This window comes from Larus michahellis, chromosome 15, assembly GCF_964199755.1.
Source record: "Larus michahellis chromosome 15, bLarMic1.1, whole genome shotgun sequence".
Classification (NCBI taxonomy): Eukaryota; Metazoa; Chordata; class Aves; order Charadriiformes; family Laridae; genus Larus; species Larus michahellis.
In genome coordinates, this window is record NC_133910.1 from 8338352 (window position 1) to 8359060 (window position 20709).

General features: G+C 38.5%; 1 protein-coding gene across 7 annotated transcripts in view; it reads right to left on the reverse strand.

Annotated features, from left to right (window-relative positions):
• The window catches only part of RALGPS1 (Ral GEF with PH domain and SH3 binding motif 1), a 118955-nt gene that overhangs the window by 79385 nt on the left and 18861 nt on the right, over positions 1-20709 (reverse strand). For 6 of the 7 annotated variants that reach the window (XM_074608540.1, XM_074608541.1, XM_074608536.1 and 3 more), the window contains 7 exons: positions 20559-20685; positions 17392-17499; positions 14065-14115; positions 9809-9892; positions 9211-9300; positions 6784-6876; positions 4661-4787 (listed from right to left, as the gene is read on the reverse strand). In XM_074608540.1, coding sequence (XP_074464641.1) covers positions 4661-4787; positions 6784-6876; positions 9211-9300; positions 9809-9892; positions 14065-14115; positions 17392-17499; positions 20559-20615 — 610 coding nt within the window. In that variant the 5' untranslated portion in view covers positions 20616-20685. Of the gene's footprint in view, positions 1-4660; positions 4788-6783; positions 6877-9210; positions 9301-9808; positions 9893-14064; positions 14116-17391; positions 17500-20558; positions 20686-20709 lie in introns of those variants that run through there. The other variant, XM_074608542.1, reaches the window with a different exon arrangement.

Genomic DNA, 20709 nt, shown 5'->3' on the forward strand with positions numbered 1-20709 from the left:
AAGAACAGATAATTAATTTCACACCACTCTGCCTCGTGGCTCAAATCAACTCTGATACGCCAACTACTATTAACATGTGCGAGGTGTCTAAATATTGCAATATCAAACGCAAAGCAATTTTCAACTGATAAAAATACTAAAATTTCCACACAGCCCAAGGAGGAAGAACTTTTTGTAGGCCATATGAAACGCCCGGAATTTTCAAACAGTATTCAAGCTTCACCTTCCAGTGGTTTATCTACTGGACACTTGACATCAATTAAGTTTTAGGTAAGAAATATTGAATACATCTACTGGCTTTACAGCCTGGCCACCGTGCTCTAACAACTAGGGTTGTAGCATTAGGGCAGTAAAACACCTGCTGACACCTACAGCTAACCACTAGTTTTGTCAGAAGAAAACACACCCAGCAGACTCACATCTACCTTACACGAGTCACTTGGGAGTTCCTCAGGGCGCGTGGTGCGTACGCACGTTCAGCTTGCTCTATGTCTGTAACTAAATCATCAAAACTTCCTGAAAATCCTTGAGCATAGCAATATCCTTAGCTCACATTCATACTTCACCCTCTTCTTGCGCTCCCTATGTCTTTTATTAGGCTTGTAAGACTATTGTCCGTTTCAGAAAGATTTTAATTTTAAATTTAATTAAAACTGGCTTGGAGTGATATCCCAATGACTGGCTAGTACTAAAGCTTTTCTTACACAAGGCTGTGAGCCAACTCTATAAACCAGAGTATTTGGTCAACTTAAGCAGTTGTTTAACCCTCCAGCACATCTCAAACAATCTCAGACTGCCCCAGATGGAACGAGAACTGATATCCCGTAACTAAGTGACTGTCTTGGAGCGAGAGACAAGAGGCTCCACAGCATGAAAAGGGAGCCCTGTGAACTCCGCAAGTCTTCAGAGACTGTGTCAGTCTCCTTCGGTACTGTAAGTTCACTATTGACTCCTAATGCGCATCTATTGGTCTACTTGTTCATTTAAGCAGCCAGATTAAAGAAGCTTTTCCATACCTAATATTCTCTCCTCCAAGAAGATATTTATTCACTGAAACAAGTCCCTTTTGAATATTCTCTTTTGATAAGCTTAACATTCCTTCAAATCTGAAATTACTTTCAAAGAAGTTTCAATAACTCATACCAATTTTTCAACACGTTTTTTTTTTTTAAGTATGGCCATTAGGGATGGCCGTCAAATTTATTTAAAAAAAAATAAATTTTACATAAGCAGTGCTGACTGTTATCCACAGGAATTTGTGCTGGGACTCGTGCTGTCCAACATAGTCATAAGTGACCTGAACATGGGAGCGAACAATGGAGCAAAACTCCGCTGATGAGATTAACTAATTGAGGAGAGCAAAGAGAAGGGCTGACTGAGAGGATCTGCAGAAGGATTTATGAGACAGACCACTGGGACAGTACGACAGAAGATGAAAAATCTACAGACAGTGATACATACAGGGGAAAAAATCCCAACTGTCCATATAAAATGAAAAGAGCAAGTAAGTGCTAATAAATGCAAAATCTTGGGATTACAACGAACAGTTCCTGAAAACAACTTGCTTTTTTGATTGCTACTAAGCTTTGAGCTAACAGAATGTTAGGAATTATTTAGCAGAGCACAAAAAACTCTCTAAAGTCACTCTATAAATCTAACATGCACTTTTCTCTTGAATTTTACGTGCAGTCCATGTGTACTCTCTTCCCCTAAAAAAGGATACAGAACTGAAACACAGCCACAGAAGGTTGTCGAGGATGCCAAGTGGCATCTGTACAAGGCATGATCTAGTAATCCAAGGACTCCTCCTTTTGGAAGAGAGAGAACTGAAGATTTAGTGTGAAGACAACAGAGATAATGACGAAAGTCCATAATGTCAGAAGCAGCCTCAAGAAGTTGCATAAAGAACGAGGCAGGGTTTATCCAGTGAAGGCAGAAAATGCCATGTTCTATTCCAGCTAAAAAACGTGGTACTGGACAGAGCTCAGGAAATCCTTCCGAGCTGGGTGCTGCAGATACAAGGAATTTACAGTGCTTAAAGAGAGAGGAAGCCATTGAGGGTCACTAATACAAAGACAGTGATTCTGGCCCAGGAAGCCCACGCAAAATAGGCTCTAGTTAGCCAGGTTCAGTGATTTAAAAATGTCTACCCTTTTTAACTTCAGCTTAGCTCATCCATGTATCTCATCCATGCAAAACATATGGTCCCTATCGCTAAATAAATTCATTGAGGATCATGAGAAAAACCGCGGCCTTGTTTCCTCTCAAACTTCCAGCTAGATGTTCTCCAGACTTACACATTGTTCATTACTGACGCAGATAAAGAATAAGGTGTATTTCATGCACATGTAATGAGAAACTCCCACAGGGAAGAAACAAAATTCTGCTTTCAGTGATTATTAAAGCTACCAAGACTTCTATTCTTCAACCAAAAAAACCCAGACAGAAAGTAGCATAAAGACAAAACCAATACAAAGCAGCCATCAACTGTAACCACCAGCAAAACTGCTGTCACGCAGAAAGGCCTGATGCAAAGAGGTTGCATGACATGGGAAGTTTGTCCAGAGGACAATTTTGAACCTGCTTGAAATAAATGGAGGTGAGCTCTGGTATGTCGTGTAGATAGAGCTTTTTCAGACCCATGCAAACAACCTTGAAGAGAAGATTAGCAGAAAAGATATAGCATTTTATGATATTAACCTTGACCAGAATCAAACCAAGCCTGAACTCAAAGTTCGTTCCTTCAAAGAAGGACGAAGACAGCTTAATAGACTAACTGGCAGGACAGCTGCATACAAATAGTATATAAATGCATGAAAATTTTACAGTCCTGAATTTATGCTAGTCTTTCACCTCATAAATACAAATACAGTAAGTAAAACATTCCCAGCAATTGTTCATATCCTCTATGCCCTAACCTAATAAATTGCACTTTCAGCTTTTAAATCAGGCTGTCCGTGACAACATATTAGTGAACAAAGCTTGGCGCACCTTCTTTCTTCTCTCACAGTCTCTTGGTAAAGGACGAACGTAGTTCTGCAAATGACAATTTGGAAAGGATCTTACCTCTACGGATCTATACCTCCTGCCTGGGGGGGAGGCGCTGTGAACAACAAACCCAAACAAAAAACTATCTCCAAACTATTTAAAATAAACACGATACCACGTGCCATTGATTTCTTCTAAAGTATATGCACTAGATCAACAGAATAAACAGCAAAAAAGCCAAAATGATGAAGGTTCTAAAAAGCCTAGTGCAAACTAGATGAAGGTACTGATTGGTCTGAGTGCTTACACAGCCACATAAAGGGTGGGGGGTTTCTGTAGTCCCTCGAGCACTTTAGAGACTACAAATAAGCTTGTGGTCCTAAAAAGCCTATGCAAAGAGTTTTCCTCGTATATCTTTTTGAAATTCTTTGAATGTGTCAGGTTTGCTCAGGCTAAGTAAGAAGTATCACGATGATACTTCTAGGAACACAACACGGTTCTCTAAGAACTGCTATGTATCATTCCTAGAATACTTACATTTTCTTCTCATAGGTGTGGCTATAATTGTAGATCATTAACCGGAATCCCTATGTCAGGAATAACAGCCATTCCCAGTACTTTAGGTAAAGGTGTATTTCACATTTGATTTTGTGGGGTTCACGTGACTGAAGCACAAGGCAGGTGATGTTCAATGAGGAGAAAAGTTGCATTAGAAGCGGAGTTTGTAGTTACACCAATACTTTAAAGTGTTTAAGACATCTCTTTATGGTGTGTTCTATTGCTTATAACTTTGTCAAACATTAGTGAGTTGTGCTGAATATCTGTGACGGAAATTCCAGACAGTTTGATTTTTTAAAAATAGATTATTTTTTTTTTCTGGAAGTTGTATTTACAGGATGTTCAAAACAATTACTTCACCAGGGCCATACTTTGCATACGTGGACTGCTATAGAAAAAGCACTGTATTTGTCTTTTCTTGGGCACTAGAAAATAATTACAATAAATTATCATATTTTTTCCATTATATCACTTACAGAAGACATGGTTAAATGCTTATTAGATTAACTCTTTCTTTTAAAAAGCCCATCGCTATAAAGACATTACTGTATCTGAACGTTCCTTGTTTAACAGGAATCAGGTTTCTGCAGTGTCCCTCAGGAATGCTGGCACAGTTCAGCCATGGGCAGGAACTGTGGGTTAAAAGAGCCATTGGGGAAGCAGTGAGACAGCGTGTCTACTGAATAATGCAAGGGAACACTGAAAAGACAAGTCAATCATCTGAATTGACTCTTCGGTTTCTATCTCTTTTCAAAGCATTTACAAGGAATCGACACAAACCACCAACTACAGCTTAATACCAAGGCATAAGCTATCCAAAAAAGCAGTCCAGCAAAAATGAAAGCTACAAGAACAAGGTCTTAAATCACGCTGTACTCAAAGACACTTCTGAAACTCAGTGCTCTTATAAATTCTGAAGGCATCAAAAGGACAGTAAATAAAGACGTACTTGCAGTTGAAGATGTCAGGAATGCACAAAACTTCTACACATCAGAGATCCCAGACAGTGCACAGCTTAAAAAACGCCACCACATCTCCAGCGTTCTTAAGGTGCACGTTAGCGCTTGCCAGTCAAAATGAGCTAGAGACAAATAAGGTCATTGTACACACTCACCTAAATATGGAATAGTAGGAACCATTTTTAAGCTTCTAATGTACTCTCGTGTCCTTTTATAATTATCTTCCTTAGACAGTAAATAGTCTAACTTCTCAAAGGTGGTCTTGTCTTTGCGATTCAAAAGCTACATAGAAAAAAAAATGAAGATCATAAAATTTTAGTATTTGTAAACGTGGTACCTGTTAAGAAAGAAAAAAAAAAAAACGGAAGCAATTTGGCATAAGTCTTACGTTATTAACAAATATGATTACTATTTCTGAATAGTTCATCAATGATCCACATATCACTACCTCAGAGTTTTGAATAACCTCAGGAATATTAAATTTCTACAGGAAAAATACATGTTATTATACAGTCACCAACATTCCCATAGTTTATTAGAATTGCTAAAAATCCTCTTGAATTTGAAAGTAGAAATAGGAACGGAAAATGCTCTACATAAACGCATATTGTGCCATTTCAACAGTGCCGTATTAAAAGTATAAAGTATAACAAAACTTTTTGGAAGAAAGCATAGGGAAAGTAAATCACTATGAAACTCAAATCTCTGTTTTCTATTACTGGACTTACTACAGAATATCACAAAAATATTTAGCAATGCAGGAGTGACAGAAGACTGAAAAGTAAACACAAAATACGCAACTGCAGCTATAAAAACACATTCCGTATTTCAGCTGTTTTTGGAAACATCAGCAATATTTTTGAGATGATTTTAAAAGCCAATTGAGACAGAACGAGTGGAGCGTTATGGCACTGTACACTGGCTTCTTGCAGTCGTACTTTCTGACAACACACAGCTGTTCCGCAGCACATTTCTTAATACACCTCTTCCCCTGTAAAATTCCAGCTCTTGTACTACAGAGCTCATAAGCCGTTCTGTTTCTCCAGCACTGTGAGTCTGCCCATTGTTACAAAAACCACTGCAACGGATTTGCATGAGTTAACTGCTTCATTCAGTCTTGCTCAGAAGAGGACGGGCTTGACGGGCGTCACCAGTGAAACACCACTGTCAATGGGAGCCCTGAGGCCCTTTGCGACTCTGCGACAGCGCGCACCACGTGTCACCGTTAAATAACAGCAGATAATAAAAAGTAACATAAAAGGTACGAGAGTAAAAAGATTTTAGAATAATTTTGCTGTTTTCTTTCTAAACAGCACCGAGAACTCCTTGAGGCCCTAACTCCGCACAGGGTTGTATTTCTGAACTACTGCGCCTTCAAAGAGCTTTACACCTCTCTAGGTCTGCGTCCTGCAATGAACCGCTCACACACGTAGTTTCATACGTGAGCGATTTTCCCTGTATCAGTTCCAACTTCATCAAGCTGCTCAAAATAGCAGGCACTTATGTTTTTGTTAGAGTACAGCCTAATTCTGAGCAATCAAACCATAAAGAAGTTACAGGCGTTTTAAAAACATAATAAGCTTAAGGTGAAAGAATTCAGTATAGCCATCTTTATTTTTCAGTTCTGAACAGTTAATGGGATCCATGCTGGGTGGAATACTAAATTAATGAGAATTACCTAATCCTTTGTATATTTAAAGATTACATACAGCAGGACTACAATATAATTGTGTATTCCGCTTAAAAAGAAATAGAAAATTTTACACTAAATTTAAATGAGAAATTCTGCCCTCAAGAGATGAAATTTCTGAAAATGGAATTATCAATGCTTTTAATTTCTAAAATAAATGAAAACTTAAATGCTTTGTACAATAATCACAAACCAATCCTTCTATATTTGTAATAGGCCTTTTTTCTTCCTTTCCTTTTAGGCAATGTATTAACGACTTGAATAATGGGATACTGATACACTTGCTATAAGAGGGTCTTCTAAGATTACTTATCAACTAAAGTCCTCCTGAGCACATAACGAGTGGTGTCTAGAACAGACAGGAAAACAGGAAACTCCTACAGGAAAAAAGATTGTTTAAAAATATGCAGTCATTTAAAATCTGCTTTCATCAAGCACGTAACCGATCGCTACTTCTGCTACGGTGGTACCACAAAAACAATATAAAAGAATCTTCTTCCAGAGGATGCAGTTTGACAATTCAGAAAAGTTCAGAAAACGTCAGAATTCAAACAAGACAGAAAAGACAACGGTTGAAGAATAACTTACAGCCCAGGTTTTGGTCAGTCTGAAGATAGGCGCGCTTTGCAGTGCTGACACCACGGACATAAGAGAATGAAGGTTATTCAGTTCTAAAAGCTTCTGAAAAAAGGGAATAACAACTTTTAGCACATTGAAAAGGGAAGCAGGATAAATTAATCTCAAAGATGCATTAATAAAATATAATTTTTTCTTTTTAATGGCTGCAGACAACATCCAATGCTGTCAGTGTGCAAAATTCTTAAGACCACTTTAAAAGTTGGCAATTTTCCAAATATACCCCTCAAAACAACAGGCATTTCGGTTGTGAGAATACAAACTGTATTTAATTTGAATTTGTTATTTTCTAAGGCTGTTCCTTCAAGGAACAGAAAATATGAAAATTTGATGCATTGTTCTTGAAAATGAGTATAATTGTGGAAATTAAAAACGTAATCAAACCAAAATCATCATCCAAAGATGCTGATGACCCTTTCAGAATTAATATAATTATTTTGTAATCTTTTTTCAGGATTTATTTTCCTCACCTCAACGTACTTTAAATTCACTGTGTTGACAATTACTCAAAACACATTGATCTTAAAAGAGATACTACTTTAGAATAAAGCTGTCTTAGATTATAAAGTTTCCTACAACATAGTTCCAGAAAAACAGAAAAATGAGAACTGCTGTCGTGTAGCGTCTTTGTAAATCTTAAGAAGAGGCTGGATTCATCCTCCAGTGATCGATTTACTCATTGCTCAGGAGCACTTGAGGAAGATCTGGATTTTATTGAGGGAAGAGAAGGAAAGGGAAAAAAAAAGAAAAAGAGGTAAAGAGGGCAGTGTTTTCCTTTTTGCAGGGGACAATAAAAAACCCTCTCATTTCTAAGAGCAACTTGGCACCTCCAGGTTGACCATTGTCTTAGAACTTGGGCTATGCCTTTGTGCTAGCAACTTACTCAGATAAATTCTCTTCTGCATAAGCCCAAAACTGCTAAGTAAACAGACTGGAAATATTGACAATACCAAAAAAATTTATTCTTTATTACATAGAAAATATTATTCTAATTACCTACACACACACAATTTCACAGGTACAAGATTAGCACTCAGGCCTTTGATCCAAGTGCTGTCTCTTACTAATATTAGTAAGTGTCACACAGGGTCATACAAAATGGAATGACCACAGGTCATGAAATAGAGAAATATTTTTTCAAATAAATATATCTTTTTCAAAGTTAAGAACGACTTGTAAAACGCAGTGCTGAAGCTCATTAAAATAACTGCCCTTTAACAGTGGTACTTTCTACCAGCAACTACATGTTACAAGAAAGAATACAAGTCTCACAATAGTCGTTTTAGAAGCAAGAGATTTCTTTTCATAAAAGGTAAGCTTAAACGGGGAGAGACAAAAACCAGAACAGTTCACAACTGCTGTGGTTTGGGCTGGGCACTAAAGGAATGACAGATGCTCTCTTGAACCTCTCTCTCCCTTCCCAGAAGAGAAGGGAGAGAAAGTAAGGGAGAGACTTACCGGTTGAAAATAAAACTAAAACTACTTCAGTGAAATATTATTAATAAAAAGAAAATATAATAACATCAATAAGAAAATAATGAAATCGATACAATATATACAAAACCCGATCATGTCACCAGCAGGCACTGGGAAAGTCCCAGACTGGACGCAGCAACGGACGGGAACTGGATTCCGGATCTGGGTCAGGCAGGCACGGAACTGAGAGAGTCCTGCTCGGACACCGGCCACTGAAGGAAGAGGCTGCCCCTTGGGTCTCTCTGCTTTTATACCGAGCGTGATGCCCATGAGATGGAACACCCCGCTGGTCAGTTTGGGGTCACGAGCCCTGTCCGCTCCTCCCCGCAGGTAGGACCCCTCTGTGCTTTTCCGCTTCCAACCCTCCAACTTGGTGCACAACGAAGTTATCTGACCTTGGCTGTTACAGCAAAAAGCGTACGCAATAGCCTCCCTGCATACCATCCCTCGGTATGAACTATGATCATCAGACCTCATCCGCTAGAAGCCGACACTGTCTGAAAAGCGTGCTCTTAATTTCAGTCAGTTAGAAGAGGCTTAAATAAAAAGTAAAATAACTGGGAAGTAAAATTACTGAAAAGAAAATTGGTTCCGTTTTACCTGAAACCAGGACAACCATCACATTCAGTGTTGGCAACACCTATCTGGCCATCAACAAGACAAACCGCTTTTAAACATGTTAGGCAAAGGTACAAGATGAGTCACACTGAACTGGGTAGTTTTATTTAACCAAGTAAAATCAACAGATGTCACAGCTTTGTCTTATTCATCTGGTACAACATCGCACGTGTGCTAAAAAAGAACGTTACCCCCTGTAATCCAACAACGGTTCATAGAAGTAGTGCAGAAACAAACAAATAGGAAATAAGATTTTGAATGACAGTACAAGAAATTTGCACTTACTTTAGCTATTTTCACAAAATGGCTCAATATTTCTGCCCTTATTTTTAAGGTCTGTGCTGTTAATATTTCTCGTACAACCCAAAAGCTGACCTATAAAATAAACACATATAAGCGAATTTATTTACAAATAAAGGACGTTATTAGATGAAATAGTAGTAAACTTTTGTGATGCTCCAGGGAGAAAATGGGGTAAGGAAAGACAAGAGTTGAATTCAAGTCCCATGAATTCTCATCTGTACAGATACAATTACCCGAAAGCATTACCACTGGATATAAGAAGTAGGTAGAGAAATGAGGCAACACCAAGATAACTAAATGTGCAGCTGAAACACTGAAACAGAAGGAAAAGAATTGCTAATGTTGTGCCATGACACATCAGCAAAAATTATTAGGAACTATTATTTAGGAACCAACGGTCTAGGGGAACAACACAAACGTGCACAAAGCAACTGAAAACAGGAACTGCCATTTCAAAATCTTAATCTTCATTTAGAAAAATATTCTTAAATTCTAATTCACAGGAGTAGTTCTATTTAACTTTGTACTCGAAGACACGTGTCACACCGTACCTGTTCATCACAGTAATCAAACCATTTACCTGGTTAAACCTCCTAGTAAAGGCAACAATATTTGGAGCGAGGATATGTTTTTCTTTTTTATTCCATCCACAGCTGGCTAGTTCCTAGGAAAAGCATTTAAAAATTGCCTTAGAAATCAGTAATGTTTAAAAACATTAAAAAGTGTAAACACTGATACATGACAGAGGCATCTATCAGATAACTGCTAAAATCAATCCAAGGCACCGATTCAATGACAACTAGTCTAACCAAACACTTCTGTGTGCATTTCCAGTTCCAAACATACTTTGTATCCCAACCTTCCAGCATTTAAGCCTTCTGCAGATAAAAATGACAATTTGCATCTGTCAAGACACCAATTCTCCACATGATTGGTGCACATCTGGTCTTAAGAGTCTGGAAATAACACGTGTACGTGGAAAAATCTCCGTCACTCTACTAGGGACAGCAGAATCTACATTTGTCAGACAAGTGGAAGAGGTCAGTAACCTAAGGATGTTACGCAGTTGCTAGCGGGCTAGCAAGCAACCATGGAAAATCCTGTGCACGGTAAAATCATTTGACTAGCTTTAAAATTTGGACTGAATGGGAAGGCTGATAAGAGTAAGTGATCCAACATATTCCTGCTGAATTTTTTTTATACTGCTAAAATATACCGTGTTCTAGTGTTACAATTCATCTTTCTGTATGGAAGGATGCAGGCAGTTTCCTCAATGCACAGTCACAAGAAACATTCCAATCAAGCGTGCAAGAAAACCCTGCAATTTGTGGAGATGGCAATTTCCAGGACTTTGGGAAAAACAAACAAACAAACAAACAAATCTAAATGAAGTTACCTAGACATCTAGAATGTGAGCACAGTTAGTTCTGCTGGAGAACAAAGAATTGTTACTCAGACGTCCTCTCACTGAACTCTCGCAAAGTAACAAGCACATGTGGTTTTTAGTAATAGCTCCACGGAAAAGCAGAAAAAAGCCTCAGCAAATGCTAGGTTTAAAGGATGTCTGCGTGTTTGAGAAAAGACTTGGCAACCAGAACTCTAAAATCTTTTCTTTCCCTCCATGCATAAGCTCATGTTAAAGACTAAAACCTGAAGAAAAAAAACAGTAGAATGCTCTTCCCCCAAATACAAAATTTAGCAACAGAGACCTCACTGAAGCAGCGGGAAGATGGGGAAACCTCCTCTGTGCACCGTTCTGCCCTGGAATGGAGCTACGCAACATCTATCAAAACGCTTCCACCTCCCCATGCTTTTTCCACGCCCCCTTTCTGGCAGAGGGAACGAGAGGTATTCTGGAGGTATTCACTCTTATTCACGTGCCGTGTATTTACCTCCACTTCCTGCCCGATTCTGCAGGGCAATTGTGACCGCCTTGCACAAGCAGGTATGAAAGGGAAAGTAGGGACCATAACTCTGCCTTCATCATACCCAGTGAGGTAATGAAACGAGTACATCATGGAGCACAGTTTTCAACCGAAACACTGGCCTTTCCTTCGCCCGTGCAGCACAAGGGCAGCACCGGAGGAATGTGGGCAGGCAGAGTCCTGGAGTAGGATGGCAGACACCCGCCTGCCCATCAGTCACCCACCTGAAACCCTGCCGGCCTCAAAGGCGCCGTTTACCAAAGGGTGTCCAAGCTTACGGACACAGAACAACAAAAGTTCTGAAGGACAGAACGAAGAAGGACAGGGAACTGCTGGAGAGGGGACGGCAAAGGGCTACCAAGATGCTGAGGGGACTGGAACACCTCTCTTATGGAGAAAGGCTGAGGGATTTGGGTCTCTTCAGTCTGGAAAAAAGACGACTGAGGGGGGACCTTATCAACACTTATAAATACTGAAAGGGGGGGTGTCAGGAGGATGGGGCCAGGCTCTTTTCAGTGGTGCCCAGCGACAGGACAAGGGGTAATGGGCACAAACTTGACCATAGGAAGTTCCATCTCATGACGAGGAGGAACTTCTTCCCTGTGAGGGTGGCAGAGCCCTGGCACAGGCTGCCCAGAGAGGTGGTGGAGTCTCTGTCTCTGGAGACATTCCAAACCCGCCTGGATGCGTTCCTGTGCCACCTGCTCTGGGTGACCCTGCTCTGGCAGGGGGTGGGACTGGGTGATCTCCAGAGGTCCCTGCCAACCCTATGATTCTATGAGAAGTTATCATGCCCCGAGAAGCTGTGGCTGCCCCATCCCTGGGGGGGTTCAAGGCCAGGTTGGACGGGGCTTGGAGCAACCTGGTCTGGTGGGGGGTGTCCCTGCCCAGGGCAGGGGTGGGACTGGATGGACTTTAAGGTCCCTTCCAACCCAAACCATTCTGTGATTCTATGAAATACATCAACTGAATTTAGACAGCTACGAGGCCTCAAACAAAAGTGGACAGTTACAGACTATATACTAATATTTGACCCAACCAGAAAATTGCAACCTTCTTAGTCTACTAACTTACCTAATAACAAGAGGCAGGTAGCTGGCAAATACACTGACTATAATTTGCTTTAAAACCTAGTCCTACAGTTGTCAGAGTTTCAGAATAGAAATAGTTGTTTGTTTTTGGCAAACAAACAATTAAATTATATTGGTAATTCCAATACGATGAAAGTCAGAAAATACAATTAAAAACTAATAATTTATGGCAACTGCTACTTATACACAGAACTCTATTCCGGCAGAATTTGAAAATACGAGGTCAGATTTTTTCTGATCATTTCTCACTAAGTTCCATCTATCTGCCAATCAATCCAAGTAGCACTTCAGGAAATTTAATTTCCAAAAGGCAAAATGAAGCAATGACAAAGGAAAAGAAGAACAGCAAATGAGTATTTTTTTTCTGCTATAAAATTCTATGGCATAAATATCTGATAGCAATTAAAGCAAACGCAAAATTCACTTTAAATATGAACATCTATGGTTTTGTATTTCATTTTGTATTCATTCTTCTCAGAGTATCACACTACCTCCGCTTTTGGCGAAACCTCCACTTTGTTCTGATGTTTTTCTTAGCAAAATATTCTCATGAAAAAGTATCTATGATATTTATTTGTAAATACTGCTAGTTTTGTGTTAACAGATTGTTTTCTATGGCTATTGCTGGTTTCTTATTGAATTGTTCATTTGCCCTTTTTTTGCCACAGTAAAGAAAAGACTCCACAACTGCCTGGAGAATACATTTAATTTCAGAAGCACGGAAGTGTTTTCAGCTACAAAACTGTCTTGGTCTTCTTGAAACAAAATTAATTTATCTGACGGGAAGTCCAGACACCACACAGATAAATTCTTATTTTTCTTCCTATGCTTCCTCAAAATAGAAAACTGCTAATCTCTCTGAACCACTGTAATACACAATGAGTTGCCTTGTTAAAGACCAAACTATATGGATTCTACCTTAATAGAATGTTCTTCTACTAAGAACCTTCTAAACTGGACTGCCCTTTCTGATGTTGTCAAAAATTCAGTTACGCTAATATTACAGGGGTTTTTTTCCCCCTTTATGTATTAATGATATTCCACATAGGCACAAAAAGACAATAAAGCATAATGAATCTAAGGACACGGCCTTATATTAACGAACTTGAAGCTGGAAACGTGCAATTCTTGTACCTTTTGCAGAAAATAAATTTATTTCATAAAAACACCGAGATTAAATATCACTTTTATGCAAATTTAACATATTCTGATAACTACCTTTGTACTTCATTTTTGAAGTTCTTATTTCTGATTTTCAAACGTCTATGTTAACTTTGATTGCTTTTACTCAACAGGCCTCAAGTTTCTTTTTGTGTCTTTCCTAAAAGGTTAAAATATTAAAGGACACCAATACATTAACTTTTAAGGGTTTGAGCTGATTTATTCCCTCAGAACTGAACCTCAAACATGATAGTACAAATTAAAAAGTTCACCAAGCAGCTGATGCAGCCTAAAAAACACAGGTTATGACTAGAGGCATAAGTCCAACTCTGAAATCAGATGTGAACTGAAAAACAGGAGCAGAAGGGAGAGCGGATAATTTTGACACGTGATAAATTTATCCTGAAGAAACACTCAAGACAAAGCAGGAAAGGAAGACTTTCAGAAAAGCACAGTCGTCTCTTTTGGCAACGGATGACAAATCAAAGTACGCCAGGCTGTGTTACAGATTCACAGTGCTAACAAGGAATAAGCCTAGAAGAATATTAGTGCAGTGCAAGAAGTTGAGCGTTTTTGAATGAAAAAGCATTCTTTAAATGGTTACATTTCCTCAGTCACTGAACTCCAAAGATGTAAACAGATAGTTTAAGAAAACCTACCTCAGGCTGTATAGCTTTAAATACTGGCATATCCATCAATGTAATCTGGCTCTGCAAGAAAGAGAAAATTTTAAATAATATAATACGAAGAGCTAACAATCGTGTGTTTACATCTGCCCTTTCGTAACTACAACCCACACCGTCACCTCTTCCCCCAGAGCAGACCTGACCAGTCCCCCCCCGGCTGGCACCGCAAGCAGGAGCTCCACCACCCCAGGGGCAACACGTCATGAGATTCTCTTACATTTGCCGGCTGTAACTGGGTGAAATTTTTCAGTATGTGCAGCGGTCTAAGAGGAAAAACATGTGTTTGAGAGTCTTACTGTTTGGGCCCGTTATTGATGTAACAGAAATGGTAGAAAGAATTATTTGCCTTTCGCACAGAAACCAGCATACATTTTACATTCCCTGGGTGGAAAGGCAATAAAGCATTATGATGTGTTAATTAGTTGTGATTGGAACATGCTTTAAAGGGGTCATATACACAGATTTTCAGTCACTGATGGGTACATCCTGATAAGACATTGTAATGCTGTTTCAAAGCCAATGATTTTGAAAAAAAAAAGCATTTATAGAACATTTTTAGCACCTGAGTGATAAGGTACTTGAATTGCTTCGGTGATTGAATGGCATTATACATTTGGAAGTTACATAAATTATGTTTAACCAATAGGTACTTCAATTGTACTGTGACTGTATAAACCTACAGAGCTTTGAATTTTGTAATTTACATGATTTAACGTGTAAAAGAAAGTGTCAAAGAATGTTTCTTTGGGCCTTTCCCCAGCAAAGCTTCTCTGTTGGCCATTTTGTTACACTACACCCAAAACAGCAAGAATTTGCTAACCCCCTCTCAAAGTGCTCATTTGATTCCACCAATTAAGAATGATAACTATCTATTTAAATATAATATTAATAAGGTTTCTATTATTAGTATGATTCCTCAGACATGAGCCTAGGAAAGTTAATGAGGCCCATAAAATTTAACGGAGATGAAAAAAAAACTCCCTTCCATAAACTTTCCGTCTAATTATCTCTTGCTTTTTTATTACGCCAAGTCAAAGATTTTGTCACAAAGCCCTAGCCGAACACTCTTAGCAGCACTCAACTCTGCGATTTATACTTCCGAGTAGCGTTTGGGTATTTATAAACTCAGATGTTATTAAGACCTCGCTCTGCTCCGAGAAAAACTGCAGTCACAAATGGCTATTTGGAACTTCTTGACTGGCTCCTAATACGATGCATAGTGGAGGCTTCAAAAAGCTGACTATAAGCCATACTGTGTGATGTCAATAAAAAAGTTTTCAGTGAGAATTAATAATTGTTTCAACAAGATACGGGTAAAAAAAAAACCAAAACACTAAAAAGGTTAAAACAAAATTCAGTACTATTGACAAGCTGCTGCTCTTTTCATTATATAGGTGATCACCACCAGGGAATTTCTCCTCTGCTGCTTCTAAATTTTAAAAAAGGAACACAACACGCTAAATTTTGAAGTGACCTTAACTTGGCTCCATTCCCTTTCTCTAAATATTTATATTCAATACAGCAATCCCATCTTCTACGGATTTCTGCCCTGATGTCCAGTAACCAAACGGTACTAACTACAGTAGACTCAGACCTGTGCTTTTTTTCATTCTCCCCAGCTGAACTATTTTAAGTTATTTGAAACAGGCTACTGCAGTAATAAGAAATGGTAAGCATAATTTACTGGTTGCTATTATTTACTGAAAAAAGAAATTATCTGCTTCTCTGGATGGAACAGAAGCAGTAAACATTACTTGAGCTGTTAATAAAAAAATAAGAGGATGAGGGTAAACCAATGAAAAGGTTTTAATGCGGCACAAGGAGAACAGCTACTCTGGCTAAGAAAGCCTTGGTGTTAAAAGTTTGTGTGACCATACTAAAATCAACAAACAAACCAACCCCAAACAAACAGCCCTACCACTAGGGTTTACATATGATCTATTTCACACCTCACTGTCCTACGGACACACATTTCATTTTTTGGTTTCTTTGGGGGTGGTGGGTTTTTTGTTTGTTTGCTTTGTTCATGGCTAGGAGTGGAACTGGAGGGTCTGGACTTCAGAGTTAAAAGATGTATTACAATGACATAAGGGGGTGTGTGCACACATACACGTGTGTTTTTAAAGTGTACCGTTAAATCAAGACCCTCATCAACAAGCTTCCGTCTCAAACCAACCGCAGTAGGAATTATGAACATAATAGAAAACTGATGAGTTGTAACTGATATGTTACAAACAACCTTACCTTGACTTGATCATTTTATAAACAAGTTCTGAGATCACCACAAATTCATTTTTGCTGGTGCAGACTGCACACTATGTTCTGGGCTGTCTTTGGACTTAATATTCAGTCTGCTCTGATGAAATCAGACATCTCTATTTTTGTGTGATTTTACTGACCTGTCTAAATTGTGTCTCTGTTCGTTCCTGAAGGTTGTCCTTGGCCATAGATCATCTGAATTTGAACGAACAGGAGCAAAAGCATCAGGCCATTTTTTTAACTGAGTTGATGCAGATTTGCCAACCATGTATTTTTATATTTTTGCCTAACAACAGCTATCATCTGTGTACTCTGGATTAGTGTTGAAAAAGAGTCATTAGAACGTGTTCCAAAGTCACAAACTTAGAGCAATAATGTAGGCATATCTCCAAGACTTTTTTGTGAATGGATATTAAATGACCTTATGCCAAATGAGGGAAACATCATTTTGATGCCCAGAATGTTAATGAAAACATTGAACTCAGTTCAGTAGGTTTCATCCTCACTCATTCCTGCGCCCCAGCAAGTTAACACGTAAGTTAAAAACAAGGGGCCGAGCACATGAACTGTATTGGACTTTTGCCAAAACTGCAGCTCTGCTTTCAGTTTAGTACTGAAAACTTGTTATTAAGGAATGCAAATTGTTTCCTCTCTACAAGCTTCTTTCCTGCTTTTAAAAAACTGAGCTTTCTGAGAAACTGATGTTTCAGCAGAAAAGATGAGTATTTGTGGTTTCAATTAAAAAAAAATGACTGCGGATAACTAACATCTTTAAACCTATGCTAGGGTCTTCTAAAACACTAGAAAAAAATCAAATGGCTTTACGCAGAAAAATAAATACGCTGTGTCAGGTCAGTACTGAATGATTAAATCCCAAGACATGTTTATTTCGTTAAAGTTTGTATGATCAGAAATTTGTTTTCAAGAACATTGGAAGATCATTTAAAATATTTTAAGAAAAAAAAAAGTATGTATTTTTTAATATCCTGCGAGCCCTCAATTTTATACAAGCTTAAATGCAAAAATAACATTTCTACTTACAGCAAACTCCTCAGGAGTTACTTTCAACACATCAAATACAACTGCATCGTAGCTTTTATTGGCATAATCTGAACTTCGCCCTTCCAGAGAATCTGAGCTGCTACTACCCTACAAAGAAAAAATAGTGGGCTTATCTGCAGAATGATGAGTTTCATGTAAAATTCAGAAAATAAATATGTGTAAAAATATTAAGAAATTGCAAGAAACTGTATGAACTTCAAATAGCTTCAGACACTGAGTTGTAAAATTTAGTTCAGCACAGTTCACGTGAATGTTTCCAACTAACTTTCTTCTACAAGAACTATAATGACATACGGTTTTAGCTCTATGGAATTTCCAGTTTGGAAAGCTATTTTTTAAATTATAGACTAGATAAAAGAGCTGTCACACACAGGGAAATATGTTGGGATTTTGAAGATTTATATTCAACTGAAATTTTTAAATTAAATATTCAATGTAAAAAGTAGGTAGATCCAAATCATGCTGCTCTATCCATAACATTATAAAAAAGGCAAAACTGACACATCCTGAAATTTAACCCAATGTTAGCTCCAGGGTACTTCAGAGTACTGTGTCTTGCCTTAAAAATCGGTGCCTTGACTTCCCTTTGAAGTTTCTGTCCAAGCGCTCAGATGCAGGCTCTTGTGCCTCATTTTCCTTTCTTCAGGAATAATGTGATTTAATAATAATAATAGCAGCTTTATTTTACTATTTCTTATCTTAAAACTACACACTGAATAAAAATATACGTATGTTAAATCACTGAGGTTATTTGTTTGCTAGTAGAACAGTGTTGTCAAAACAAGATGTTTTGGCATCTCAACAAACTACGATATGCAATTCTCACTTAGAAGTGACTTGGTTGCAAAGCATTAGAAGGTGCTAAATGAGATGCTGATTTTTGTTTTCTCCCCTCTACAGAGTATCTGGGGAAATACCGATTAGGAAGCCTGACATTTGTACTGGCCAAACCCAAGAAGAGAATCAAGGGGAATTAGCAGAAACACAGATAGGTATGCTGTACCAGGAAATTGCCAAATTAGTATTTTGAAAGAGAAGCGCTGCCTCAGTATCTACAAACATGTGGATAAAGGAACACGATTAATAAATAAAATTATTGGACTTCCAAAAGATTTTTGACATGGTTCCTCACTCCAAAGATGTTAAGGCAACTATGCAGCCCTAGCATGGACACTATCCTTGCAATGATAAATAATTACAAGGCAGTAACAACATAGTTATTACTGAGTATGCGAGTAATAAGATAGTTACAAGCACTGAGAATATATGAATCAGCAGAGAATTATCCACGGATGAGTGATGATCATTATATATTCAACAACCCTATTCAACAGTGAACAATGAGGTGACAGTTTGTTGACGACTATGGATCTTCATTTTATTCATTCAATGTGGTAAAACAAAAACCAAAACCTGTCAATGAAAAACTGAAAAGGGACTTCACAAGATTTAGTAAGTCTGGAAAAGGAAAAGAGAAAATACATAACAGAGTATGAATATGCTCCTTTATAAATCCATGGTACACCCAAACTTGGAATACTTATGCAGTATTAGTCTCCATCTTAAATAGGCTATCAAAGAACCGGAAAAGTTTCAGAATAAGGCAACAAGGATGATGCCAGGTATGGAGTGGCTTCTTTACAATGAAAGACTGGCTGTGCTAGAAATCTTCAACCTGGAAACGATGCAGCGGGTTGTGGGGAGGAAGTACGGTAACCATCAAAGTAAGCGAGAGGAAAGACAGGAATGGTATCTCTTTGCTTCATCTAACACCAGGTTATCAGTTAAAATTAGAGGTGGATTTTAAATGAGTAAGAGGATATGGGTCTTCACACAGCACACAGTTAAGCGGAAAAATAGCTCGTTATGGGATTCTGTATAAACTAAAAGATTACACATATTCAATCAGGGGACTGAGCAAATTTATGGAAGACAAATACATTGAGAGAGAGGAAACAGGACCTTCCCCTCAGGAAGTCCCTGGGCTGCAAACAGCTGTGGCCAGGATGGCACCGGGGGGATGTTTCCAGTGCTTGCGCTGCTCTTGTGCCCTTCTTCAGGCGTTTGCTGTTGGCCACTATCAGAGGCAGAATAATGGACTGGAAGAATCTTTGGTCTGACCCTGGAGACTTCTTATGCTCTGATCTATGACAGATATTTCGGTTCCGAGAAAATGGTGTGTGGAAGTCTTTTTTAAAAAAAAGTTATTTTGAAGAAGAATTTCAGAATTGTGTGTTTGCATACCCGATTCAAAACATCCCCCATCTTGAGAGAATGGAAAACTACTTTTCTTAGTCTGAGGGCATTTATACTACCTTTGAGAAAATGATCTTCTGCAGGTCACAGCTGTATTACGTATTTTTGTTTTAAGATTTTTAAAGATCAACTCACAGCTGGTTCGTTTTACGAAAATCAAGACAACTGCTTTGATAGGATCAAGTTGTGTGTGCAAAAGTTACCACTACGATGGAAAAAACTTGCTTCACACAGCTCTTAAGCTGTCTTAAGAGATGAAGTAGAATTTTTCAACCAGGGAAGAATTTCATCGAAATGTTACCTTTTTAAAAAAGCAAAAAGTACCTCCAGTCATACATTTACAATGTGTGCTTTACGGGGCAAGCTCTACTAGAGCTGATTGATATTTCACCGTAATATTACACGAAAGTAAAAAGCAGAAAAACTGAGTAGAGTAACTGATTGCCAAGCAGTCCTCAGTTGTGGAAACATCACGACAGAGCTGCCTGGTCTCCAAAGGATACAAGGGATTAAAGTGAACAAAACCTATGTAAGCACTTGCTTACCAGCAGACTAGTAAATTTAAAAATAAATCAACTGGAATTTTTCTGACTGGCTCCATTTAGATGGTACGTTACATTGCCCTTAACTCAAATGGCTGCTGTAAGTTATGGAGTAACAGGTCAAAGATGCTGTTTAAACTACTCGAAATGAGTAATCACCATCAACAATAAAAAAAACAGGTTGTGAACACTCAGAACCATGGAGTGTTCTAAAATTACTCTGTTGTCAAATACTGCACCATGCATACGAAAAAGGACTGACATGACTGACAGCAGAAAGGGCACCTGTGAAAACAATCCAACATTTCCATTTTGATACAGGAGCTAACAAAGTACAAGGAACTGTACCTCTGGAGTGGCGGAGGTGACCATCACATTGGCCATGAGGTCATTCCTTTTGTACATGCTCTCCCCAGGACGCAGGAAGTTTCAGCTCATCCAGCACCAGTGAGAAAACATGATGAAAACAGAATTCCTGAAAAGCAAATGTTTTTGTGCA